Source organism: Etheostoma cragini, chromosome 20, assembly GCF_013103735.1.
Source record: "Etheostoma cragini isolate CJK2018 chromosome 20, CSU_Ecrag_1.0, whole genome shotgun sequence".
In the NCBI taxonomy this organism is placed as follows: domain Eukaryota; kingdom Metazoa; phylum Chordata; class Actinopteri; order Perciformes; family Percidae; genus Etheostoma; species Etheostoma cragini.
The window spans coordinates 22859207-22886814 of record NC_048426.1 but is presented as its reverse complement, the minus strand read 5'-3'; the positions used below and the strand labels follow the sequence as shown (position 1 = coordinate 22886814).

Below are 27608 nucleotides of genomic sequence, written 5' to 3'. Positions count from 1 at the left end.
TAAAGTAGAATAAATGGCACTTCAGTGATCCCCACTGGGGAAGTTCACAAATTGCAGCTGTGTTTTGTGAGCTGTGGTAATCCGTGAATGTCCCCTATGAGATCAATAAAGCTCATTCTACTTTACATCATTCAGTACAGCGAAGCTCAAACATCCACCAAGAGGAACTAGAAGAAACACATCTGATTGGACGGGCTCTAACTAAAAGATGTTCAAAATGTAATGTATTAAAAAAAAAAAAACGTCAGCCAGGTTTGCCTCATGTGTATGTTAAAGAAAAATTAATGTATGTTCTAATTTGTTTTCCAATAATTAAACACATTTGAGTTGGAAACAATATAAATCAATTTCACTAAGTAAATGTGATTATTTCATTTCAGCTGAATTCGATAAAAATGCGTTAGGCTAACTCAATGACATAATATCATATCTATTTGAAAAATTAATTGAGGCTAACTCATTTGTATTAGTTGTATCCATTTGACATAAGTTAATTAGGCTAGCTCATTGACAGTCTGTTGTATTGATGTACTTAATTTGAGTCGGGGTTACATTTATTTATTGGATGGAAATCCCATCCAATAATAAACAATTTAATTAAGTTCATCCAATGAGTCATTTTTTTGAGTGTGCATACATTTTCACTAGAAAAGCCTGAGTGAGGCCACATTTTTGGATTTTACTGAGGCACACGTGGATGCTTAGTGTAAGTGTAAGGACACACAACTGGGTGACAATGTTCTTTTTGTTGTTGTATACGTTGTATAAAAAGAACCCGGATCAGCCCAGTAGTGTGACTCAGTGTGACAGATGGTGAACACATTTTGTCGGCTGTGCAAAAGCAGCTAGAGTTATTTTGCTGTGTTGCAGGGTCACTTTGCCCTCAAGATGATGACCGTTAATATTCTCTAGGCTGCTGATTGTGCTAGATGCTTTGAATCTTTCTTTATGCAACTTAGTAAGTCCAACTAGACAGTTACTCCACCGTGCAGTACCTAATAACAGAGTTTAGTGTATCTGCCCAAGCAAGAGAAATACATATGATCAGAATTTCAAAAGGAAGCAATTACAATGCAGGAGATGAGAGAATTCCAAGCGGCTTATTTAACGTCCCATTTTACAAAAGAAGACTATATATATATATATACATACATACAAACAACTAACACATGATCATTTTCTAAAAAACAGTGCTGCAGTAAACAGTTTGTTTTGAGGATTTCTTTGTAGAGAACATGAATGCAACTGAATGCAAATCCAATTCAATCAGAAGAAGATTCTAGTTCATAAACCCAAATCTCCCCCCGAGCCCATTGCGGGCTAATGAACCCACCGTCACCTAGCAGCAGAGTCCCGTCAGCCAATCCTGATGTTGCGCGTGGCACTGTGGGCTGGAGAGGGAAACCGCAGTGATGGATGAAGAGGGAGTTAGATGTAGAATTTAAATTGAAAGAGTGGAAAGAAAAAGAGGTTGTAGCTTATCGTAGAAGAGTGGTGTGTAGGAGAGTAAATGTATAAAATGTGAGTGAAGTAGACTTCTGTTAAGCTCCATTGATTTTGTAATCACACAAGTCGTTGCCTGACGTCATCGTCCTATGGCGAACCGGGCGAACTCCCGATCCCAAGCCAAGTCCTACAGAGTGAGCTCCTGCAATGTTATAATTTTTATAAAAAGAATCTGTTAGAATTCCGAATTTTACTACAATTAACTGTCTCAGAAATAATTGCGGTTAACAGTGTAATTGTGTCTTTCAGTCAAAATTCAAACTGTTTATTTCATGTCATGGTTGGGGGTTTCCCTGTTTTATTTTGTTATCCATTCCCTGTTTTTGCCTGTTTCCCTGTCCTTTGTTTCCTGTTTCGCAGTATTGTTCTCCATTTTGTTTTCCTCAGTAACATTTCGTGTTTGTTTTCATGCTCGGTTCAGTTTTATTTTGTAGTCTTTGTCCTGTTTCATGTCTTGTTTTATACGTCCCACCTCTGTGATTGTCAGCCCCGCCCTGAGGTGTACCACCTGTTCATCAGCCCTCATTTCTCCTGTCCCTCGTTACCCCCCTCATCACCTTGTGTATTTAGTCTCTGTGCTCTCTTTGTCTGTTGTCGGGACGTTGTCATGTAACACCCCCCCCCCCCCCCCCCCCCCCCCCCCCCCCCCGTCGCCTTTGGTATTGCCTCAGCTCGCTTGGAACCACGTTCCACAAAAAGCACCTGTTGAACCAAAAGAGGCGAGTCGAGTATAAACTTTGTTTCAGGGTATCATCTCACAATTAAAACATACACAAAAACACAAAGCCTTCCATAATGTTTTGTGTCTAATACACAGACGTGTTCGCCAATGGTTCCACAGATGGTTGCTCCATTCAGCCTAGGTTCATTCATTACATGCAGCGGAAAAACGCCGTAAAACAAAAGGTACGCATTCATGAGTTCAAAATGAATTCCTGAACTGAAATGTCGTAAGCTAGTTCCAGTCTTGCAAGTGGCAGAACCTTTCTGTAGTGGTCAAAAGGTACAATTGTAGATATATTAACTGAAATAAAATCTGTATTACTGTTTCCTCCATGGGGTTTTAAAAGCAATATCTGATTCTGAGACTTCTAACAACTTTACTTAAATAAATGAATTTGATTATGAGAAAAGTCAACAACGGATCCGAAGACACTTGGCATTTGGCGCTTGTTCAGGGACCCTTGAGTGTGGGACTAAAGGAGGCTTGTTTATGCCTGGGGCATGCTATGATAAAGACTACAAACCGGTACAGATGCTTTTTCCATTAACATTTAAATTAATTTGAAGCGCTTATCGTCTGTGCAGAGTTTCATGTGAAGACATGGACCCTCAGGAAGTAAATCACCTTCCACTCGACGATGGAAATAAGACGATAGTAGCTAAGTAACTAAGCAGCAGTTCGGGGAGCTAAAGCCGTTGCTGTGTGAGTAAGGACAAAAACAAAGTGACGGTGACAGGCAGCAACGTCCCTTTTATATCCATATATCGGGAGTTGTATGAGCTGCTGTATTACATAAGAGGAAAAGTGCCTTTTATCTGTTCTTCTCAAGGTTTGTGTCTTTACGGCTGATTTCACTCTGTAAATGAAGCCGTGGAAGTGAGTGAGTGTGCCTTTGGTTTTCTTCTTCTGTGTTCACTTAAGCACGAGCTGTCAGCACAATTACTACCACTCAAACAAAGCTGGAGCCACACAGCGTGTGTTATTTCCTCGCTGATAATGATACACACTCACACACGCAGCTACTCTGCACGTAAGGTTAGGCTCAGATTAACAATGAGGTTTACAGTCAGGCATGAGACGGAAGTCCAAACGAATCGGGGGCTGGCAGGCGGGAAGGTCGGAAAGATCGGTGACGGACGCCCTCCTCTAGGATGGCGGTTCGCTCACTCACTTACTGCCTCCGTAGTTCTGCTTTCCAGGGTTCCGCCTGTAAGAGTTGAGCAGTGAACCCCAATCAAGAAAAATCCTTTGTTACTCCAGTTAATCAATCTGGAAATTCGTAACAAAAGCCTGGCACAAAAAACAGCTTTGGACTTCACAGCAAGGTTCCCTCTTCGAGATAACTGTGGGAGGGATTCGCCTTTTTTTGTCAGGGTTAAAGTAATGCATAATTAAAGGCACTGCCAAGATGGCGACAGCCAAATTCCACCCCCACGCTGTCTGCACATAAGGGGGCCAGACAGATCTGCCAGGGCAAATGAAACATGAGCTCAGCAGGTCCGTCTGGTTCCCAGGACAGAGAGGCAGAATGAGCAAAACCAAAACAACAGGAGTCATGACACTGAATTGGATGACATCACGAAATCATGTGGCTCTTGAAGACTTTCAAAATGGCATTTGATTGAATGGATTCTGATAACAAAAGGAGTCACTTCACAGCACAGCGCCATTTCCGGAAGGTTGAGCGCCATCATCCCCCCCTGAAGCGCTTTGAGTGCCTATCATAAGGCACTGCATAAATGTAATGAATTGTTATTATTTGTGCAATAGCGCGAACGGAAAACCTACATAGTGGTTTAAAGATCTGGATGCTGTTTTGGTACACCAACCCACTGGCATCTTATGTTACGTTAATGCGTGGAGGAAAAGTGATTTGCCAAAACACTGTTTTTGTCTGTTTGTATGCTGATTAATGTCTATTTTCTGTATGACTATTAAAATTCAACATCTGTGTTATGGTGTGTGAGAGCATGTCGACACAGCTCTGGCCTGAAGCTGCTCATTATAGCTAGAACAAATCAGCTTACAAATATAGTGGAACTGGATGAGTAGAGAAGATGGGGAAAAAGGAATCTAAATGTCAGATAAACCTATTTTGAGTCTAGTATGCCTAAGCCTTGTGCCTGGAAAGAATCCCTGCCACTTTTTGTGAAACATGCATAATCCACACTGAAAGCACCTGGGTCAGTCACGAGAGACAAAACCATCGAGGCACGAGAGCAATGAGTCAGTCATGCTGTGCAGCCTGCAGGCTTCAGTGCATTCCTTCAGTATGTAGCAGGCATCGGGGAAAAAAAGAGACGTTACGTGATCCTATTTCAAGTTATAAGAAGTTCAGCTAATCGGTCATGTCTTGCTGCTCCCCATTGGGCAGAAGAATTACCCAATCAAGCGCTTTTCCAACAAGCTCACTGTAGAAAAGGTAACATATTAATTGTTAGGCATGGCAAAACAAATGAAAGATTTCTTTTTAAATGACTCAGAATCGAGGACTGCATGTCAGGTGAAAAACAATCCCGCTCCTAGTTGCACGTCTTTTTTCCCTGTCTCATTTCCACAGCTGCTCACACAGCATGTCCCCAAAAACTGAAGGATTTTCACAGAACTGACATGAACAAGGGGAATAGCAACCCCCCCCCCCCCCCCCCCCCCCCCCCCCCCCCCCCCCCCCCCCCCCCCCCCCCGACACACACACACCCACACACACACACACACACACACACACACAAACAAGCTAGGTTTCCATCCACACATTTTTATCCAAATTAAGTGATATTGAATGAAAAATACCTTACGGACACAGTAATTCAATGGAATTTCATGAGTATCGACTCAAGAAATGATGGAAACGTTGTTTGCTGAATAAATAATGAATAGCGATTAAGTTTTAGGTCGTTTTATGGTTGCAACCCGCCACAAAACAAAGAAGAAGAAGTTGTAGTTAACTTCCGCCCAGTATTTCTGCTCTGCTTGCACACATGGTGGATGTCAACAAAGACAGATGGAAGTGGATGAACAACGAGACGAGAGCCATTTTGAATTGAATTCATCAGGAACTTGCGAAGGATTCTGAGGAATGGCAGGCGGGAAGGCCAACAAAAGGTTAGGACAAGCCACGGGACGTCCTCCGGAGTCAATGGAAGACACCCAAACAGCAAGATATGTCTCAAAAAGGAGTCTCGCAGCGGTGCCGGAGGGACAATTAAAGACAAGTTGCATCTGCATCATCATAGCGATGTGTTGATAGCGTCGTTGTTTTCTTATTATAACTTGATATGTCGCTGTCAGCTGGAACATGAGAACTACAAGTTGTCCAATATTGATCATGGAAGGAAGGTCTGTTAGTGCGAGACTAGTAGAGACTAGTAGAGACCATGCTCCGTGTTGGAGCAGGGAGCGACTGTAGCAGCACAATGTTTCTGGGATGTATCGCAGCTTTCAGCCAGGAGGGGGGGGGCTTCAAATCCTCCTACCCCATTACGTTTTCATCCCTTCTTCAGCACCCTCATTCAGCCACTACTGCCTTCTGCCATTCAGCTTGAATGGTAATTGACACTTTTGGGGGGGAAACAGAGAGAGAGAGAGAGAGAGAGAGAGAGAGAGAGAGAGAGAGAGAGAGGCATGCCTCTAGAGATGTAGAAACCCTAAACAACAAAAGAAACCCTCAGAGTGTCTTTGGTGCATCCCAACTTCTAAATAGTGTTTTTGTAATATTGTGCCCAGCAGCTGAGAGTGCCTTCATCATGTAGAACGTATTTAATTTCCCTGCAACCCAATGTTTCTTCATTAAATTTCAATTAAAAATGAATCAAGGAAAAAGTTAGCAGTCATGAAATTCCAACAGGCTGCCGGGGAAATATTCCAAAAGAAATGAATGTTTCCGGTTTTTATTGTTCCTTCCAGAGATGTGCCGGAGATCTCGTTTATCTTCAATCAAACACTCAGCATTCTTTCTTTAACAGTTTACAGTGCAGCATATTGGCTGTTTTTTTTTAAACTGAGTGTAAAAGTAAGTATTTATGATGTTTAGTAAAGCTCATGGCAGTTATGAAATGTGTCCTTGATGTTGAGACTTTCATCATTAATAACAAGCATGGGTTGATATACTGTTGAGTCCACACATGATCAGTACCATTGAGCCTGGGTGTTTTATACATTTTAGGTAACTGACATCCAGGAAATTGAAATATGGTTAAATGTAGTGCATTCTTTATATTTTGTTGTTGTTTGTAATCTCAGATAAAAGCCTAAGAATTTATTTTCCATGTTAATTTTGATTGATTAGCTTTATTCTCCCCAAAGGGGAGACTGACTTGCAGTGTTGGCACAAGAAGAACCAAACACATTGAAAAGTAATGAAAAAAAAGCAATTCACAAACACACATCAGAAAAATACAGAAATAAAATAACATACAGGGACTATGCAATGCAAAACCACATATACTGCATAAAATACTCCATTCTGTCTCTTTTTGAAATCCTCAGTACAGCATAGTGTCATTTTACCAATGAAGCTAAGTTTAAAAATAATTCAGGAATACTTCTCTTTCTCTCGCTATCTTTCTCTCTCTCTCTCTCAAGTAAAGTACTAATACTAAACTGTAAAAATGCTCTGTTACCAGTAAACACATTTATCTTCAGGGAAATGTACTTAAAGTATTTAAAGTAAAAGTACTCAATGCAGAAAATGTTCACGTTTTTTGTGTTTGAAGTGTTTCCGATATCATATCAGACTAGATATTGTATTGGGGTGGTTTTTGTTTTATGAAATACCTTCAGTTTGCAGTCAGTATGACAATAGTTACACACTTTTCTTATACCTGTGAGACAGTTTTAGTTGAGGGCAATTAACTCAAAATGTCCCGCCCATGAAAGCATGCTGTTAAACGTATTTCACTCTTAAAAGAAGTCTCTCCGGATTGAAATACTTATTTTACAATGGCTCCCCCATTGCATGTCACCACTTCTAGATGAATCCCTCATCTGCTTCCCTGAGTTTTCCGATAAAGTTTTTTTATTTCACCAGGATTTTTTACCTTGTGTTTGTTTTCTAGAATTGTGTCAGTCCGTTTGAGTGAAAACATCCTTCCATATCCAGATGTGGGAGGTGTTCACCAGATGTTCACATACAATCTCCACTCCTCTTCGGCCCGAAACGCACATTTGAACAAAGTTAACTAACTAACTAAGTAAGACTGTACTTCTGGGAAATATGTTTTGATTTCCTATTTCCAAAGGGAAGGTGAGGGTCAGTCCAATAAAGTCTAGGGCCTGTTGGAGCCTGTTTAATACTTGCAGCGTAAGCTGTTCCGTACTGGTTTTAGCATTCAGACATTGGCACCAGTGGTGATTGTGATTTTATTAAAACGCAGCTGAATATGTTCTACGGTCGACCATTAGAAGCTTGTTTTTCTTTTTCAGACCCAAAGAAATACCAGAGGTGAACTTTGTTTCCACTAGTAACGCTGTAATCCAAATAATTACGTAACTCGGTGATAAAAGTTGCTGACAAGATGTGCTCATGCAGGGTATGATGCGTACCTCGGGAATATCAACTCAGCAAAACTGACTGGATGAGTAATAACAAAACTCATATACTGTAAACAGCAGCACATTTTAAAACTAGGTAAAGTGACTGACAATGTAAAATTGAAAACAACGTGTCAAAACAGATCAAATATGAATACATCACATAGAATATGAAGGAAGAAAAGAGCAAGGAACATCATGTCAGAGTCTCTACTCCACAAGAGTCTCTCCAATGCATAACAACAAAAAATGACCATTGAATGGTCATTGCATGAAGATGAATTGGAAGAAGGGATGGAGACAATCCATCAAAGAGTTAAGATTGTTCAGTCTCAGCCAACATGGTGGACTGACCGACCCTCCGACACTCCTAGAGACGCACAGCTAGCATAGCCAAAAACACTGAAGGTTTCTGACTGTCACACGGAGTCAGTGGTCAGAATCTAGATTGTGGGACTTATTGAAAGGCAGAAATGTTTTCAACTGTCATGTAGTTGGTGAAAACGCAGAACTGTACATCTGGCCACACTGATTGTGAGAATTTAGTCTCTAAATCAGGGGTTCCCCAACCTCTGTGGTGTGAGGAATCCCCAAAGCCCTGTCCGACGACCTCACGTCCCCCTTCATCGATTCCCAATTTACGTTTCAGATGTATAACACTATCATATAAAAGTGGACATTGTCAGGTTGTTTTTACAATGTAATTGTTAAAATTGAGGTTGGTTATTCGTCCAATCTGAGTTTTCTGTCGCAAGACTAAAACACCTTTTGAATGTACACGTTCCTCCAAAACAAGTTTCGTCCCAAATGCTGTTTAGCAAAGGCAACGTGGCTCTGCTGGTGATTGGTTTAAAGAAATCCCAAAAAACCAAAGCACGTTTGTCTAGCATCCCAGAATGCTGTGGGAAACTATACTACTTTAAACCTAGGCTAGTACTACTTGAAGTAAAGCTGAATGCTTCAGCCATTTATCCAACACTAATAACTAACCATTTGAACTGTTTAGCCATTACATCTAGCTATGAATTTATTTAATTTATTCGTTACCTTAAGCTATCTATTTAAATGTCTGTGCTCTGTTTGAAATGTAAATATGAGTGAGTGGACACTTCCCTTCAAGCTTGCTAACTAGTTTTCTCTCACATAATTGCAAATAATTGCATAATTGCACACTTCAGGAAGGCCAGTTGACTTAATGTTAATGTGTGGATATATTCCTTAATCAAATCATAATTTAAAATTACAGTAGTTGAGCTTCTCCCCAAACTTTCTACGTACCCCCTGGCAACTAGAGAAGTACTCTGTAGGTACATGTACACTTGGTTGGCAATCACTTCACTTCTTACCGTCTCCAAGAGAGTTCACATCAAGTCTCTCAGCACCACTGGGACATTTTTTAAAGCACCACTGGGACATTTTTTCCAGGCACTGCTTTATTGTCACAGTGTTTTGAGTTAATAGTCACGATACAATATGAACAACATTAACAGAGAATGACATTGTACACAGATGATAGATGTGTTTCTATGGCTTGGGTTGAATGCAATATATAGCAATATGCCAACCTTTAATAATTAGTACAGCAAACAACCTCACTCGCATAATCACATGATCATTGAACATGTTGAGGTTGTTGGGCTGAAAAATACAGCATTTGATTTTGAAGTCCATGAATACTTACACAGGGGGGTATGACATGTTACAGAGCAACTTGGGAGTACACTTAAATGAATCATTTGGGTTACACTCTACAGAAAAAGCGAGATAAACATACTTCTTTTAACAGAGATCATAAAAACAATCTTTTTTTTTAAAGCCAAGACAGTATTTTTGAAGCTTGGGGGGGGAACTGAAATCCCTAAAAGAGACTTCTGGACTATCCTACCATGTAGGCAGAAGCCATCAGTGCTAACCCTAAGACAGCTTTTTTTAAACTTGCAAAATTCTATGAAATGATACTCTCGCAAATATTTTTATCAGAAAAACAGCTACGCCATTTTGGTAAAGAAGCATTGAACAATAAATGGTGCTTGCATTTATTTATGCTGTGCATAATCTGTGGTATTGTAAATATTAAGCACATTCAGCTTGTAAATTGGATTTATTCCCCCAAATATAAACAAAAGTATTCTTAAAATATCAACATATTAGACAAACTATGTTAAAATTAAATCTGCTATATTTAACAGGATTTTTAACCCATGTGTCTATAAAATGACTTTTTGGTACATCAATAACACGTTTAAAAAGCCTGATGTCATTTTCTACATTTAAAGAATATTTGTCATTTGCACATGCTTCTTTTTTGTTTTTGCTACTAAGTAGAAGTGAACTGAAGTGGCAAAAACCTAACGAAGGGTTTCACTGCTGCAGAGGTGGGGTTGGGGGGGTGGGGGTGGGGGTGGGGTGGTAAGACAACCTTTTGTACTGTGTTTTGGCTGTAGAGACATAGTGTTTTGACCGATAGTCAATTCAATAAAATTGTACATCCCTTGTTCAGACCAAAGAAATAAACTAGGGAGTGTTCACACCCTAAGAGAAGAGTTGCAACAATGTTCATGTTTGCATAGATCAATGTGGCTTTTAGTACATTCCTTGTTCGATACTTGCATGGTCAAAAAAAACATCTAAATCCTTAATCCACCAACGTATGGGTTAATTACTGGCTGTCACCTGGAATATGGCATCTTAACTATGGGTTAAGCTTATTGTGTATTTAATGTTTTACATATGTGGAGACGGATGTGCAACATGACATTTGAATAGGACGTGCTACTAAATTGTATTGGAAAGTTTCTTTGGTGTATGTGAAAAGTTCAAGAACCTCTTAGTGTGTTGTTACAGCCCGGTCTCATGCCAGTTCGTAAACGGTCACGTTGTGTTATTTAATCTATTGATACGTGTACAGGTCACGTTAATGTGCTGATTACGAATGTTGAAGTGATCTCAATGGGAAGCCAAGTTCGTGATCCCAGAACAATTACGGTAGCGAGTAATATTGAAAAGGCAAAAATCTGCGCAGGGAGGAGTAACTCTAACAAGATGTTGCTGGAGATATTTTAGTATGTATTCACTTCTTGCGTTTCAGTTTGTTTGCTGGTAACATTATCTGTCCACACTATGAGTCCATTACATGCAACACAACTGTATAAAAGGAAATTCAAGTCATTTGTGAGCTGTATAGGACACTCCTTTCTCAAACCTCTTCAGAAAGTAAATCTACAAATAGGGATAGACATTTTCAAATTCAAATTTGGTGTTTTTGAGAGTAAATAAGCATTTGCCTGAACATTTATTTCATCAAGAAAATTTGACTACTAACATATACATCAGAGTATAAAATCTGGCTGCTGAAAAAAGAACCGTCATTATTCATGACAGGCCACTGTTTGACAGATGTTACAAAGTTATTCCACGCAGTAACTTCTGAGCAGAGGCTGGCCCAGTTTGACCACACTAACCATACTGCTGTGAGGTGTTGCCTAGAAAAATAGAACCTTATGAACAATAGAGCTGTTCATATAAGTAAAGATATGCTCCCTGGATGTTATAGTTAAGACTGGGCATCAACAACCGGTTCCAACTCAAAAGCGTTTCAAAAATTACGATTACAATGGAATTGTTTTTCATTGGTACGTTTGTAAAATGTGGTTTTGAAATCTGTTCCAAATCTACCACACGCAAGTTTTAGTTTCCGTAGCGACCACCATACTTCCAGGCGCTTGTTGTGTTGCAGCCATTGAGCGCAGTAAGCAGTGCTCTAATGTGGCTTTATTTCACGTGGAAAAAGCCCTGTAAAACTGTAAATCACCATTGAATCAAAAAACTAATGTTTCTCTTGTCTGTATAATAAGCAGGTGACACGTTTAAAATCCACCCCTCAAATACATGAGAACCTCAAAGAGAGAGTCAGAATTATTAAAATCAAAACAACGCCCAACCCTAGTTATAGTGACTGAGAATGCTCCAAATTCCTGCAAAACAAAAAAAAGTCTGTTTTTCACAGCAGAATATACATCTTAATGGGCCGGCTACATTGCAAGCGTAACGTATGCAAAGCGGACGTCCAAAAAATACGCTTCCACTATAATCAATGAACTGGCTACACCGGACACGAGAGCGCAACGGAGATCCCTTCTTCAAGTGTAAAAATGGGACAGTCTCTGCGCAAAATAATGCGAGTCTTGCATGATTTCATAATCCCTGCATTTTTGTTGCAAAAAAGTCACATATCTTAGCAGAAAGTTGGAAAATGTTGCGTTTACTTCACAAGAGCAGCCATTTTCCCCTGTTTCCATGGGAACATTATGAAGTTACATAATTACGCGACAAAGAAAACAGTCTTTTTTTCATCAAACTGCAGTTTTTGCAAGGTCCCACGATTTCATCGCATGAAATTGCATAAATATCCTGCATATTCCATCGCATTTTTTAAGAAAATGTGCAACATAATCATGGAATTTTCCCCGCAACAATTGCAAAAAAAACTCATTTTTTCTGGAAGGACTGTTTTGGGGATTTCTTGTTTCCCTCACCTGCATCATGTCAGCCGACTATAGGTTGACCTTTCACAGCGCTGTGAAAAAACACTGAAGAAACAACGACGATCTCAAAGCAAAAGCTCATCGTGTCCCCTGTCATCCTACGCCATGTGTGTGCAGGTGTAGCCAGTTAAAAAGGTCGGCGTAGGTTACACGCTCAATGTAGCCAAAGCGTAAGAGCTACTGGCCTCACTAAGAAAATAAGGGACAAAACCTTTAAGAAAGAGAAGAACATAACCCTTCCTTCCACTTTTCTACTTCTCAGAAATATCAATAGCACGTGGCAAAGAGTAAAAAAGCATTGGGCTTTGTTTTTCCAGGTTTAATGGCAATATCGCCTCTGTTTAGACTGGAGTTTTACTTGTGCAAACATTTCCGGGGTTAGAGCTGCTTTGGGTAGGTGTCGGGTTTGACAGCATGTCAACAAATCTGAATCCAGTATCAAATCTGCTTGTTCTATCCGCATCCTTTATCATCCTTTATAATCCATTCCTAAATCTTATGAGGTTTGAAATTCCAACAATTGCAAATTAGAGGTAACAGAGTCAACATTGTTCATTTTAACCGCTGAAAGTGACAGAATGCGGAGTAAAAATGAGGCCTAAATGTATAGAAATTGTTTAAATGTTGCTTTTTTGTTTGTTAAAAAGAATCACGCCTATACTCATAGAATCTGGAGTTACAATATGTAACTATCGTGATAGAAGCTGATAAATGGTTGTGCGAATTGGAGCTAAGTAAATCCAAGTATTTTGCCAACCTTAATCAAAAAATGATCAGAAACCATAATTTTACTTGTATGATACATTTTAAAGTAGGCCTGTGCAATTCATCCAATTGTGAATGCGATTTTGGCTCTTTACAATCAGAAAAAGAATGTGATCAAGAAAAAGTATTATTTTGCATGTTATGATTTAGCAGTTTGTCAATTAAAAAAAGTAAAGTGAAAGGGAAATTTCCCAGATCAATGTGTTTCTACTGCAGATTAGTTTTACTGTTTCACTGGTTTCCGAGGTAATAAATGCAAAATCACCCCAAAACAGGATGAGTATTTGTGTTGACTATTATTGATTTTAATATTGACCAAAATAATTCCTAATTAGTCCTAATTTAAAAGCCAAACGAAAGAATATTTTGTGTAAAAGGCAGAGTGTAAGTTCTTTATAGAGCACTTTTGCTTTGAAAGCAAAACAAGTAATTTAACTATATTGAGTAATTTTGGTTATCTTCAGTTGTTGGCCTTAATGTTCAGATCCCTGTTGTAAATAAACGAAACTTGATCATGTCTTAATTGGAAAATTCTAAATTAAGAAAACTGCCTTATAGGGAATATCCAAACAGAATATGCTGCATACATGACCTGTATAAAATTCAGAATACTGTCATATTCTGAATAATAGTAGAATATTAGAATGAATGTAAAGGTCCTAAATACCACAGGGAGAGTACTTCAAGTAGCTCAGGGTCATGTCATGTTTAAAGGTCATAAAATATGGAATCAATCCCCCAGCAATGATTATAACGCCAATAGGTCACTATGATCATTAGGTAGAATCCACTGAGGACAATGACTATCCATAACATAGTTAATGTTCTATTAACTAGTAATCGTTAACCTGTCTCTGGAATTGTTGAACAGATTGAGGGATGTTTGTCATACTTCATCCCGAGCGTGGGGAAACGTCAAGTCATGATTTGTCTTCATTTATTAAAGAGCTCCTATTATGTTTTTTTAAATGTTCATGTCTGTTAGTGTGTTATATAGTTTTTTGTGTATTTAATAGATGTATAGATGTAAGTACAAAATTAACTCCAACTGGAGCTTTCTCTCCTACAGAAAGCACATTTTCTACAGTGATTTGTTTGCTAAGTAGCTATTACTTCTGATGCTGCAAGAGCAGCTATGCTAATGTGAAATGCTTGCATATGTCAAACTCCAGCTGCCCTTCTTTGAGGTACTGGTTTTATAGATACAGATAACCAATCCAATAAACCAGATTGAAAAGGCCAAAAGCAGTGGGGAAGAATATTCGTGAGTATGAATCGATCTTGGAGACCCGCACATGCATTCTGTTTTCGCGCCAAGCACCTGTGCGGCAGTCATCGAAGCAGCAGAAGAAGCTGGTGCAGTCTTTTCCATCCAAACACTCGTAAGCATAGTCAGCCTCCTCGTGATAGGGCACGATGCTGTTCATCTGCAGCAAGGACGTGCCAGGTCGGATATTCACCATGCTGGGTGCTTTCTGCTGTGAAGGAAACACACCAACACATTCTCATGGATGGCTCCGCACAATATGGTACAGAAAATGATGCACACCAATTCGTATGATATCCTTTGAAACTAGGCCACTGCCAGCTCGTGGGTCACGTGGCGTCGGCTACAGTGTAGCGGTGCCGAGAATCAGTTGCTCTGTGACGCCGGCTGCAGAGCTCCGTCAAATAAGCGTCAGTTGGTAGTTGCGTTTATCTGCCAATAGGTGACTGTTAGCTACGTACAGGCACCGCCAGATGACGGTCCTTTCAGGGGCTGTCACCACTGAGTTAAACTGAGAAAAAATGACGCCATTTGGAGACAACTGTTAAGTTTAGGCACCAAAAGATTAGAGAAAAGAACGTTTTGATTAAAACACTCCTGAGGAATGAACACACATTTCCTGGGTGAACGTTTATGGTTTCCTCTGGCTTGAAAGTGCTGGTTTAGGGTTAGGGTTACTTCGGATTAGGGTTGGTTAGGGTTAGGGTTTCTTAGGGTTGGGGTTAATTAGGGTTGGGGTTACTTAGGGTTAGGGTTACTTAGGGTAGAGTTACTAAGGGTTAGGGTTACTTAGGGTTAGGGTTACTTAGGGTAGAGTTACTTAGGGTAGGGTTAGGGTTACTTAGGGTTAGGGTTACTTAGGGTTAGTGCTAGGGTTCCTTAGGGTTAGGGAAACCAAACTACCCTAACCTCCTTCCGACGCAGACCACAGCGTTCAAAATCAACAGCATTGTGGTGCTTACAGCAAAAATAATGTGGAATGCTTACTAATTACTTACTTACTAAACTAACAAAAACAATTCAGTAGGTTAAACGGAAAGAAGAGGAAAGAAAATGAGTGGTAGGTACTTGTGTGTTATTGTTGGATTTAGACTTCTTGGTCTGTCTGTTGCTGGTGAAGTAGTGCAGAGTGCCATACTCCATGAGGGCAGCAAAGGTGAAGATGAAGCAGACAGAGACAAACAGGTCCATGGCAGTGACGTAGGAAACCTTGGGCAGGGACTTCCGGGAGATGGTGCTTAGAGTTGTCATCGTTAGGACTGTGGTGATACCTAAATGGAATCAAAGAAAAAAATTCCTTAGTGCAATATTAAGTACTTTTCATCTACATTTATTTGAAGTGTGTGTCCTATATGATGATATTGGCAGAATATTTATGTACCAGTCAAAGAACAATTCTGTGAAGTTCCATAGCAATGAAGGCTTTCATTAAAGTTGGACTCAATGTTAGATCAACCTTGTCCCTTTGGTATTCCTTGCCAAAAAGCTAGAACTGGATTAGTGTGGGCAGTTAAACCCTTACCCCCTAACCATAACCCTACGTCTTAAACAATTACCTCTTCCTGGCATTGGGGTAATCATTGAAACTTAATAGTACAAGTTTAAAGCCACTAAACATCAAATATTCAGTATTTCTCTAAGGCAATAACTAAATAAGCAACAATCAAGTTAAACAACCAGCCTCACTATCAACTACTCAGCTGATCTGCTTCATCAGGACTGTGTGGGTGTGAATTGATCAGATTTCCACTACAACCATTTACAGAACCAGGCCTTATGGACTCTGACTCAGTTTAATTGTGTATGAATTGTAAGAACATATCAGACCTAGAGATGTGCGAGCTGGGACGGCATCCTTGTTGATCCAGAACGAGACCCAGGACAAGACCACGATCATACTGCAGGGAATGTAGGTCTGGATGGTGAAGTAGCCCATTCTCCGACTCAGGTCAAAAAAGATCGTCATGATTACATATTCCCCTGAAAGTGTTACAATAGGGTAGACATGCACACATGCAAAGGTCTGGTTTAGTCTGAATTTGTAAAACTGGAGACTGGCAACATGTAAGAGGCCTTGGCCGTGATCTCTTACCTGACTGGGTGTGTGCCACATCAGTGGAGTTCCTCAACCCTACGAAGGCAAACTGGTAGAGTCTCCAGTACCGCTGGTCTGCCACTTCCACGGCCCGTCTCTGCCACCGGTACATGATCTCATTCTTAGGATAACCATCTACAGAAAGCCCCCCCGGGCCACCCCCCACCCCCAAGACAGACACATAACAAATTAATTAGAAGCCTTTCTGATGCCTATAGATCAAATAGTCAGTCAGTGTACTTCACATCACAAGGCAACATTGCACCATGGCAAGGCAAAGGGGAGCATTCAAGATGGAACGGACCTGCCCAGTCTCAAGAAATGTCTTCAAATGAGCAAGATGTCATCCAATGCATATTACACTGTGTGTATGGTAAACGTGAACTTTGATAGGCATACCTGTAGCCTAATATACTGTACAGTAGAAGGGTGCAGATGTTAGGGTTAGGTTAAGGGTTGTACTCCCAGACTCCCTTACTTTCATAGTGTGAAAGTAAGTGCTCTACCTGGCATCTATGAAGGAAAAGGAATTCCCTTTCATTAATTAATATGGTTGTAGTAATGTTTAACAGTGTTGTATTCTACTTGAGCTTGTACTAATTCTAAATTTGATTCTTATTCATAAATTAGACTATTTTATGAGAAAGTGAGAAAAACTATTAGACAGTATGAACCGGTGAATATAACAGTTAAGTTTAGCAATCTTTACAGTTAAATTTAGCCGAGAAAAAGTGACTTGGAGTCGGCTTCAGAGCCCTGTGAGCTGTCGGGCGTTTACAGAAGCCTTACCTGACCGAAAGTGAATCTGAGCCGGGTACTTGGCACCACAAGTTCTTTCAGTGGACATTACTGTTAAGGTTAGAAGACAAAAAGTGAGCATTATGGAGTGCCGACAGCTAAGTTTAGGCACCAAAACAACTAGTTAAGATAAGACACTCCCGCCACACACACAAACAAGCGTTTCCTGGGTGAAAATCTATGTTTTACAACTCACCTATTCCCCCCTACCTCCTACCTACGTGGCCCAAAGCATTCTAATTCAAAAATATGTGTAAGACATTCAAATTCCAGTGCATGGGAACAGCCAGAACAATGAGTTTGCGTCATCTGTCCTCAAACTAAACTACACTTTCAACTTTAAAATGGCCCGTAGCATTGTTTTATCACTTCTCATGATGGTTTTCCAATATGTCATCTCTGTGGTTAAATATTATAGGCAAATAAATCCACTTGGTTATGGTTAGGGAAATACTGTGATCATGGTTAAAAGACTTTTAGTAGAAGACAGGACCCAGCCCAAGGTCCCTGGTGTTAAAGTCTCATGCTTTGACTTTTGATCACACTTCCCTCTTTTTTAGATGTGTGTTGTCCCACTACTGCTGTCACTGCTACTAGGAGAGCATTTATTCGCCCAACTGCAAGATAATGCTTGCAACTAAGTATGATTAAAAAGACGTACAATAAAAATACGTCTTTTTGGGCATTTTGACAAATACTGTTGTTTTTCAGGGAAGGTTTCTTTAGTCATTACAGTTTTTGACGATGAAATTACCATTGTTTATGCTCATTTGATGAAATTTAGTGTGACTGCACTGGCAGTTGTTCTCAACTCCATGGAATGGTATTGCATTTGTCACTACTGTGTGGAATATTAAGATCATGACAAGACATGAGAGGCTAAAATACAATGCAGAAGACGAATGGAGTATGACACAGACAGCATGAATCAAACAGGGAGAAGGTGCATAATTCATTAAGTCTGTCGGAGAAAATGGGACTGTGTGACCTCCTCTCTCCACTGGTGGAGCAGATGATAGATTGGTACAGGCTAAGAAAGGGCAGCCTCAAGCAGATGAGCCTTTTGGCAAGGAGAAGGAACAATGGCTTAGCAACTATGCTAGCCCATACAGAAGCTTCTCCCTCTGGGAAAGTTGCGGAAGTTGAAGTCGAAATGGGGCGGGGAAAACCTTTGACCACCTACAGCTTGAAAACTCCAGTGGACACGAGTGTTCATCCATTGGAAAGTTATGCAGCTTAAGGTAACACTCCGCATTAATAGTCAACCTGACAAAAACAGAATTGTGACAGAGAAAAAGCAAATCTCAGCGTTGTTTCTTTCCCTCCCAAGTGTGACTGAACATAGTAAAGGTACTTCATGCTCTTTCTGTATTACATCAACAAATGCCATTGAATCAAACCTAAAGAGATCAAGACCTAAAACAGAGCTACATGATATAAATACAGATACACACACTAACGCTGCACAAACAACAAAGATTGTTGAAGAGTTGAACATTTTAAATTGCTACCAAAAGGTTTAGCAACCAGGCGGCTAACTGTCCTACCTCAGTGTGTACATGACTCTCCCATTGCTCCACAGCCTCAGGAGGCGGTTGGGAGTGGTGATCCAGTGGGCATCTGATTTGCGGGAATTCCTGAAGAATGTGTCGGGGATCCAGATTTTGCCTACCATGTTGCTGTTGAGCATGAGCAGCTTCATCGAGCTGTTGAACTTCAGCCGGCTGTCGTACCATGTCTGGGCAAAGAAGATGTCAATGGTGTATTCCTGCAACAGAGTTCAGGAAAACATGCCAACAAAGCCAATTAAAACACAACATACAGAAGATATTTAAATGGTTACTTTAAGAATTCCCAGAGTAAATAGGATGGATGAAATTGGATGGATTGCTATGTAATTTGGATCAGATGTTCATTTTGGCCTCAGGAGGATTTGTAAATAATTTTGTGATCCCCTGACTTTCAGAAATGCTCATTACTTTAATGGTCCGCTGACTTTTCTTAAATGCTAATAACGTTGGTGAATTCCCTGACCTTTTTTAGACTAAAAGCTCTCTAACACTGTTACATGAATTGCCATTAAATTTGGCTTAACTGAAACAAATAAATCTCAAAACGAGTCAGCTAACTAGCTTTGTCCGGCACTTTTAATGGTATCTCACTGGATGGAGGTTGAAAGCTCTGGATAAACTCATCTGTGGACACTGGGTCAAAATACCATTGCCAAGGAACTTTGAAAGAATGTACGTTCACTTGCAACTATGGGATGGATGGCTTTTCATATTTCTATAGACATTCATGGTACCAAGAGGATGAATCCCGATGACTTCCTAATACAGTGAACCCTTGGTTTTCATTTTTTACAGTTATTATATGATTAAATACTCCGTAATACATTGAAACCAAAGAACAAAACCTTTTTACAGGCCCAAGCATTTGTTTAACAAATAAAAGTACTGTAGAAACGTTTTTTTACAAATGACTACTGTACTGTAAAATAATCATTTTAATCATCGATACGAACTGAAGGCTTCAAATGTCGGAGATCAGCACCGCCTCGCCCACCGCCCCATCGCCCGCCGCGACCAGAGTCATTGGATTAGAACGGGAGAAAAGGAAAAATACAAAAAAATACAAAGTACAGGAGGAAAACTAGTGAGTCGCGTGTATTTCACTGCTTTTCTGACTGAGCCGCTGCATCCTGATTTCGCTCTGTAGCGTTGTTTTCTTCTAAAACTGCGGTGCAGGTGTGTTTATTCTTTTAAAGCTGCGGTGCAGGTGGGTTTTTTCAAGAGAAGAACATAGTTATCGGTAGTTGGACTGTAGGACATTTATCAGTCCATTTTCCATTATACCAGCAAAGGAAAAGCAAAGGGAAATCAGAAAAAGCAGCCTCACCATGTTGATGGGGTCCACTGGTCCAATGCTGTTGACATACACGGCTGTTTCAATCACTGTCGGCCTCACTAAAAAACATAACACAAGACACACTGCACTGACATAGACAGCATTAACTTTCATACATGTTTGTAAGCCGATGCCCAAAAAGATGCTGTCTGTCTGATCAACCTGAAGTGAAACAACAAGCAGCATCCTATCGCAATTCTGTTACTGTGGGCCTGCTTTTTGCCTATTAAAGCTCAAGACAAGTATGCATCTGATCACTTGAGCTCCACTGAATTGTCAGTAAACCCAATCGTTTGGCAATTTAAGTTGCGTTGATATTTGCAAGCGTGGTCAAGTCCCTGCATTGTTGGTGCCAAGTGATGTCGCTTTATTTCCGCTGGGTCCCACTCCGGGACCACCGTCTGATAAAGACGCAGGTCTGACAAGGACTGGAGCACATTAGGGTTGGACAGTTCAAATTGTGAAAAAATGCCAAAATCCATTTAATGTCCAGCTCTAAACCCAATAACTTAATTACTTTAAAAGCTATTCCATATATTTTTTATATATATCTGGTATTAGGAACCCAATATCTGTTCTCCCTTTATGTACTATCAAACAAAGCAAATTTTGTGAAGATCAGAATATTCCATAACTTTTGACTTTCCAACTCTTGTCATGTCATTATTACACAACCACTCAATTATCTAAATACTCAATCTGCATGAACACCTTTACAATAATACACTAACATGTAAGGCTATGGAACAGAAGTCCTAAAGGTGCTCAGTGTCCCTGGAAGTTGGAACATCTACAGTTTCAAGACAATTTAGCAAAATACATATCCTGATGTGTACAACTATGAAATAACTAAAGTTGCAATACACAGGCACAGAAACACATGCTCTCTTTTATTTCTGTATTTCTGTATTTCTGTGGCATCAATGTCTATCTAAGCACATTGTGAAAATAGATAGATCCTTAAAGCGACCTGTTAGTTCTGATGAACTGCATTTTTCGCATCACTCTTCTTAGTTTTCATTAGTAAGGACAATTAATCACTTTAACCCTCATGGTGTCCTCCCGTTTTTTGTCCATTTTCAAAGTTTCTTTATTATAAATTAGAGTTTCTTTAAACCAAATTTGCCCCAAAATAACATGGATGGTTCCATAAATGACTCTTCACAAAGGATATTAAGGATCTCTGTATTTTTATGTTTTATGTATTGATCTATGTAAGCATTATCCTGTTTTACATTACCTTTATTCCTCTGATCTTAACCATTAGTCAAAATCCTTCATAATTTCAGCTTTTTTCTTACACAAAAACTAGAAAGTCTCATATACAATTATTGAGCATGCATTCCCCAACATAAGTGTAAAACTAGTGCAAATAAATACATAGGTCTAGTGGTGAATATACTGGTGTTGATAGAAAAAATAAAATAATACATAATTTAATTAAATAAATAAACAAGCATAGGTGGGGAATAAATCAACATAAATGTAAAAACGTGTCTAAAAGAGTGTTAAAAATTGAGCAAGGTTGTACACAAGGTTTTCCCCTGACAGCAGCAGCTGTTGTAATTTGCACAAGGCCATTTTTCACAGGCTAATTCTGTGGTAACAAAACTAAAACAAGGCACAACCAGTTTTAGATTTCGTCCTCAACCAGATTTCCAGAGGACAAACTTGACTTGCCTCCGATGTCAGGCCGCAGCTTGTTGTCGTAGCCCAGCAGCAGTTTATTTAGGATCAAAGTCACATCGCTCTCGTAGACCTTCGGTGATAAGACCCAGGTTTTATTTATGGGCACGTCTTCATAGTCCTCTTCTTCCTGTTTACTGGGCCCAAATGCTGCACTGTGGGTCAGAAAAAAGATACAATGGTAAGACACAATAATGTACAGTATTTAGATATAATTCGGTGGGTGTCTGTGAATGCCAGAAAACATATGTTAAGAGTGTTTTTGCAGGTATGGATTAGCTTTGCAGTAGCAGTACAGCAAGTTGTTTTGGTATGAAAAGGTCAAACGTGTTATGTAGTTGCATTGGTTTACAATTTTCCAAAGACTCAGTGCTGCTCGCAATCTTATTCCATTTAGGGCGGAAGAACCCTTGCTCGTTTTTCTAGGCCTGACAAAAAGTTGAACAAATATAAAACCTCCATGGATCAAAAATTCCCACTAAAGAGAGTTCTAATCGACCTGGTTTGCAGTCCGAGCTGTCCTGTTTTTACGTCGTCGGGCCGGATGTGTCATGTCACGTGTCATGTTCCTATTTTATTTTGTCAATTCATCCCCTGTGTGTTACTGTTGCCTGTTATTTGATCATGTTTATGTTTTAAATAACAATTAATATTTTATACTCTTTATTGTTCCCCTATGGGGAAATTACAATTTACACTTTGTTATTACACACTACACACAGGCCTGAAATACACACTCATGCCCACAGTATACATGCACTAATGGAGAGATGTTAGAGTGAGTGGGCTGCCAGCGCTGGACCAGCACCCCAAGTGGCTGCGGGGGGGGGGGGGGGGGGGGGGGGGGGGGGGTTCCGCTGCGTTGCTCAAGAGCACCTTGGCAGTCCCCAGGAGGGGAAGTGGCATCTCGTCAGATACCAGTCCACACTCTTCTTTGGTACGGAGTGTGTGTTTCACCTGTTCATCAGTCCTCATTAGCGGCCCCATTACCTTTAGTACCTTTAGTCTTCTGGTGCTTTGGGGGATTTACAAACCTTGAGTGGCCATTGGGAAAAAAATGGCTGTGACATATCTACTTAATTATTGAATAATAGAAAGTGGAGGCATGTCATTCTTTTTTTTACCGTCCATGGTGGGTTGATATGGAGATGGATGGATAGGTATAGCGATTTTTTTTTTTTTTTTTTACTTAGGGGTATGTTTCTGTCCATGTTGGTACCTTAATAAATGTTGTTTAAGTCCATATGCTCACTTGGTTTATTTGGCACGTTTACAATAAAGGCAATAATGCAAATAGCAATCCTTTCTTTTGGTTGTAGAAAATAAATACTTTCCCTGAGAATCATGAACGAAACATAAACTCAATTCTTCCAGAAATCCTGCTTCTCATTTTATGACGGTGCAGCCCTCCGGTAGTAGTACTCTCCAGGGACAAAAGACAGATTTTGTTCATAAAGCAGGCATGTATTTTTTGCGTGTATCAGCAAACATGTCTCTGCAAACACTGGAACTATATATAGTTTTTCAGGATTACGTTTAAATAAAGCCACTTTCCATGTTCTGTTTCTACATTATGAAGTATTAAGCTACCTAACATATTTTTATTCTAGGAAATGCTTTTGGGCATAAGTCACAAAACACCCAGAGGATTTAGAGCAGCAGCATGCTTAGTGAATCCAAATGAAAAGAGTATTTTTAGGATTGTCATTTGGGACTGAAACACCACTGTGTTTATTGCAGGTGGTTACACATGGCTGAAGGTGTACAGCTGCTTTCTGATAATGAACATGGACCTGATGCTGTACAGAGACCTGAGGAATTGGCACTCAGCCCAGGCTGTTAGATGACCCTGCTGGTAAAGGTCTCGACTTCAACCAGGGCACAATGACCTAGTGCAGCAGAAATGAACCTTACCACTCTGTGTTATCACTTTAACAGAAATAACACTGTCCCTGTTGGTAACACTGATTTTTTTTGGGTAACGTATTTTTGTTCAAAGGACTTAAGTTTCATATCTTAAGTTTGTAGTTTTATGCATTTTATTTATCAGACCTTTAATATATTTTGATGTTCCTCTTTTCTGTTGTGACAATAAAACAAATTACTAACATATTAATTTAGTGAGAACTCATAAATAACTTCAAATAACTAATGTTAAGGAAATCTGTTTATGTTGTGTTACGTGTTTCTGGTTTAAAACAATATATACACACTACCGGTCAAAAGTTTTTTTTCAGTAAGTATTCCACTCCATTATAGACAGGATACCAGCTGATCTGGGTGGGGGGGCTGATCTTTAATGCAATATCTACATTTCCCATTATCAGCAACCATTCATCCAATGTTCCAAAGGCACATTTTGTTTACTAATCTGATATTATTTAAAAAAACTAACTAAGAAAACATTAAACAACCCTTTTGCAATTATGTAAGCACATAATGTAATCTGGAAACTGCTCCCTGGTTAAAAAAAACAAGGCAACTGATCTCAGCTGGGATTCTGTCTAGAATGGAGTCCAATGGACATTTGTGAGTGACCCCAAACTTTTGACCGGTAGTGTATATATATTTATAGCAGAGCTTTAGCCTAGCGTTAGCCTAGCCGTAAGTGGCCTGAGTGTGTACTGCATGTGTGTGTGTGTGTGTGTGTGTGTGTAACTGGGGAGAGGGTGATAGAGCGAGGGAGAAGTGAGAGAGTGATGCCATAGCTTTGGAGCGAGTGGCGACTCTAGAGCCAGAGTGAGAGAAACAACGTGTCTCTGCGGTGCTTTCTGTGGGGAATCTGTAGCAGGACAAGTTAACCCTCTATCATTGATTTCATGTTGATTATGGAGAAGGGGAACCAAGATATGAGTCGGGGGAAATACAACACGCTGGGGTTTGCTGTTGATTCTACAAACAACCATAAAAGGCCTTCAGTCTTGGTGGTGTTCAGGAGGAGGCGGTTCCTATTGGTCCAGTCACAGAAGTCCTGCACAAGGACATTGTACTCCTCCCGTCCACTCTGCACACGTGCCACAACACCCAAATAATCCGAGTCCTTCTAGCTGTGGCAGGACTCAGCGTTGTACCTAAAGTCAGGCGTATACAACGTGAATAAGTACAACTCTGAGTCCTGCCCAACACCACATCTACTTCAATTTAACAGATCACAAAATGTAAATCAATCACCTGTGAAATGGCATTTGGAAAACTGACACAAATGGAATAACAAAAACTAAACTTTAAAATTTGTTCTGAAATATATTAACAAATCTGGCAAAGGTAAGGATTTTTTTTTAGTCCCTTTGTTATATTTAATTAGAGCTTTCTAAGACAAATCGCGTGTGACCTTCAGGCGTCTGTGAATATGCAGAAGGATGTGTTGAAGGCAGACCCGCCAGTCTACTCAGCGGATCAGCAGCTTCGGCTTCATATGTTTACATTTGTAATCTGGAGGAGTGTAGACCTGTCCACAGCAGGGTACAAGTTACACCTCCGTGGACAACTGACAGAGGTTTCCTGTGTGGGGGGTGCTAAATCATTACACACCCGTCCATCAATAGCCCACATGATATTCTGCCATTTGACAGTGCATAGGTGTATATTTCCAGGGGGGGTGGAGGAAGCAGTAGGTTTGTCCCCCCTCATAAAATCCATTCCCCCAAAAAGTGTATAAGTAACCATTTGGGGGGGGGGGATTATCCTTTTTACATGTAAATACAGCATGTCTGCAACGATTTTTGACAGAGGAAATAAAGTGTTTGACTCTCAAAAGGGTCTGGGGGGGGCACCCAGTGATGCCCCCCCCCCAAACCTATGCCCCTGGGACAGACCCTCTAGAAGAGGCAGGTGGAATAAAGCCACCCTGTTTCTTCTCTCCAAAAACACACACTATGAGTCAAATCAAATGGGTACCGCAAAGATTAGGAAAATGCAGATATTGCAAATATATGCAAACATTCCGCGGATCAAATGTGTTCCTCTAAAGCCCCCCCACCAGCCACCCCCCACCCGCTCACACAATGACCCGCTGCACAGTGATCACAGGTAACAGCTGACAAGATGCAGCGATTCCTGTCGTTGGAGGCGGCGGTAACATCTGCAACCATTTGCCCCTGTCAACCCCCCCCCCTCCTCTTATCATGACGGAGATATACCCCCGTCCCTTCACGTCAACATAGCCCCACACTTACCAGAGTCCGAGGAGAGCCAAAAGCAGCCAGGGGTTCATGGCTTTGTCCGGCACAGCTCTGACAAAAAGCCGCTTCATTCTCCTTCTCCACAGCTGAGAACCCGGCGTCCACGAGGAGAGAGAGGGAGAGAGGGAGGGAGAGAGAGAGAGAGAGAGAGAGAGGGGGAGAAAAAACAGAAAAAAACGGTTAGCTAGCGTCAGGTCGCGTGTAGGTTAATGCAGCCGATGATGGTTAACTGTAGCGACGCCAGGATGTGAGAAATTCGTCCATGGTGTGTGTGTGTGTGTGTGTGTGTGTGTGTGTGTGTGAGGAGGGGGAGGATGTGGCAGAGCTGACTCTGCTTTAGTCCATCTGCAGTGCTGCTAACAGGCGGTTCTGACACCGGCCAGGGTCGTTAGCCTAGCCGCTTGGCTAACGACTGGTTGTGAGTTGTTAATACTGTTATTATCACTAGAAAGCCAGTGGTTGGCTACAATGAAATTAAGTAGCCTAGCTTAAATCATTTCAGTACTTTTCTTAAGTACAAATTTTAAGTACTTTACTTGAGTCTTTTCTTGTCATGCCTCCTTTTGGTTCTTCTTCGCTATATTTCAGAAAGCAATTTTTTATATTGTATACTAAAATTTTAAATCCCATTAGGTTTACCTGTTCATTAATTTTTGCTAATGGATAATAATTCATTCCTGCTCATGCACAGACAGTTTAAAGTATTCATCACAATGGGATCATGGTGGTTAGAGTTTTTCAAAGGTTAGGGGAAGGTATAAAAGAACGTTTGGATAACGTTAGGTGATTGTTCTCTAATGGTTGCAACGTTAGGGGGACGTTCTCTAAAGGTTGCAACGTTAGGATAATGTTAGGGGGACGTTCTCTAAAGGTGGCAACATTAGGATAATGTTAGGGGGACGTTCTCTAAAAGTTGCAATGTTGCAATGGGGAATGTAACCAACAACTAACAGAACGTTAAGAAAACTTTCTGACTAACCAAAACACAACCAGGGAACGTTCCATCAAACCAAAAACGAACGTTCCCAGAACGTTCTGGGAACCATAAACTGGGATATTGTACTTTTACTCTACATTCATCTGACACCTTTAGTTACTAGTTACTTTACAAATGAAGATTTTGTTCTGTGACACCAACCACTTTATGAGAATGCGTTGATACAGTATACTCCATAGACTCCTGTGTCAGGTCTGTGACATCACTGTGTTTCCGAAGGCTGGAATGTGGCTTTACCGCTCTTCATCATTATCAGTTATTGAAAGCATAAAAAATCTGAATTTGGATGAAAGAGATTAGACAACTGGATGAAACAGATGTGGGACTAGCAAACAGCGACCACAGCACACTGTGACAGGTGGAGACACCTGTCAGTCAAACACACACACACACACACACACACACACACACACAAACCGAACGTACTTACTTTGTTTAAGGCAAAATCAGCTCTTTTTAATTGCCACCAAGGAACAAATGACTTAAATTAATTTGATGAGTAAACTTAATGTGGGAAAAATAGTATTCCTGTTGCTAAGTAACTGGATCAACTAATTGTTTGTGCCTAAATAGCATGACGAAGCTAATATGAAAGAAACCAATTTCAAG

At 40.3% G+C, this 27608-nt stretch overlaps 1 protein-coding gene and 1 long non-coding RNA gene across 2 annotated transcripts; one reads left to right on the top strand and one right to left on the bottom strand.

The window, feature by feature from the left end:
* Positions 1 to 647: 647 nt before the first annotated feature.
* LOC117935523 lies at positions 648 to 13725 on the top strand. The gene is made up of 3 exons (XR_004654781.1): positions 648 to 658; positions 10620 to 10622; positions 13627 to 13725. It is a non-coding gene; the product is annotated as an uncharacterized LOC117935523 (long non-coding RNA).
* A 433-nt stretch (positions 13726 to 14158) lies between these two features.
* gabrg1 (gamma-aminobutyric acid type A receptor subunit gamma1) lies at positions 14159 to 26372 on the bottom strand. The gene is made up of 9 exons (XM_034857720.1): positions 25997 to 26372; positions 21816 to 21976; positions 20127 to 20194; positions 18776 to 18996; positions 18412 to 18494; positions 16428 to 16565; positions 16163 to 16315; positions 15404 to 15606; positions 14159 to 14546 (listed from the first exon to the last, which is right to left on the bottom strand). The coding sequence occupies exons 1-9, from the start codon at positions 26071 to 26073 to the stop codon at positions 14265 to 14267; spliced, it is 1386 nt and encodes a 461-aa protein (XP_034713611.1). The 5' UTR covers positions 26074 to 26372; the 3' UTR covers positions 14159 to 14264.
* Positions 26373 to 27608: the final 1236 nt, after the last annotated feature.

Excerpts from the sequence above, each read along its gene's own strand:
- gabrg1 (XM_034857720.1), bottom strand. The coding sequence starts at position 26,073 with ATGAAGCGGCTTTTTGTCAGAGCTGTGCCGGACAAAGCCATGAACCCC. Across the intron at positions 15,607-16,162 it reads CCCAGCTCGCACATCTCTAG|GTATCACCACAGTCCTAACG; the intron begins GTCTGATATGTT and ends GATTCCATTTAG. Across the intron at positions 14,547-15,403 it reads AATCCAACAATAACACACAA|CAGAAAGCACCCAGCATGGT; the intron begins GTACCTACCACT and ends TTTCCTTCACAG.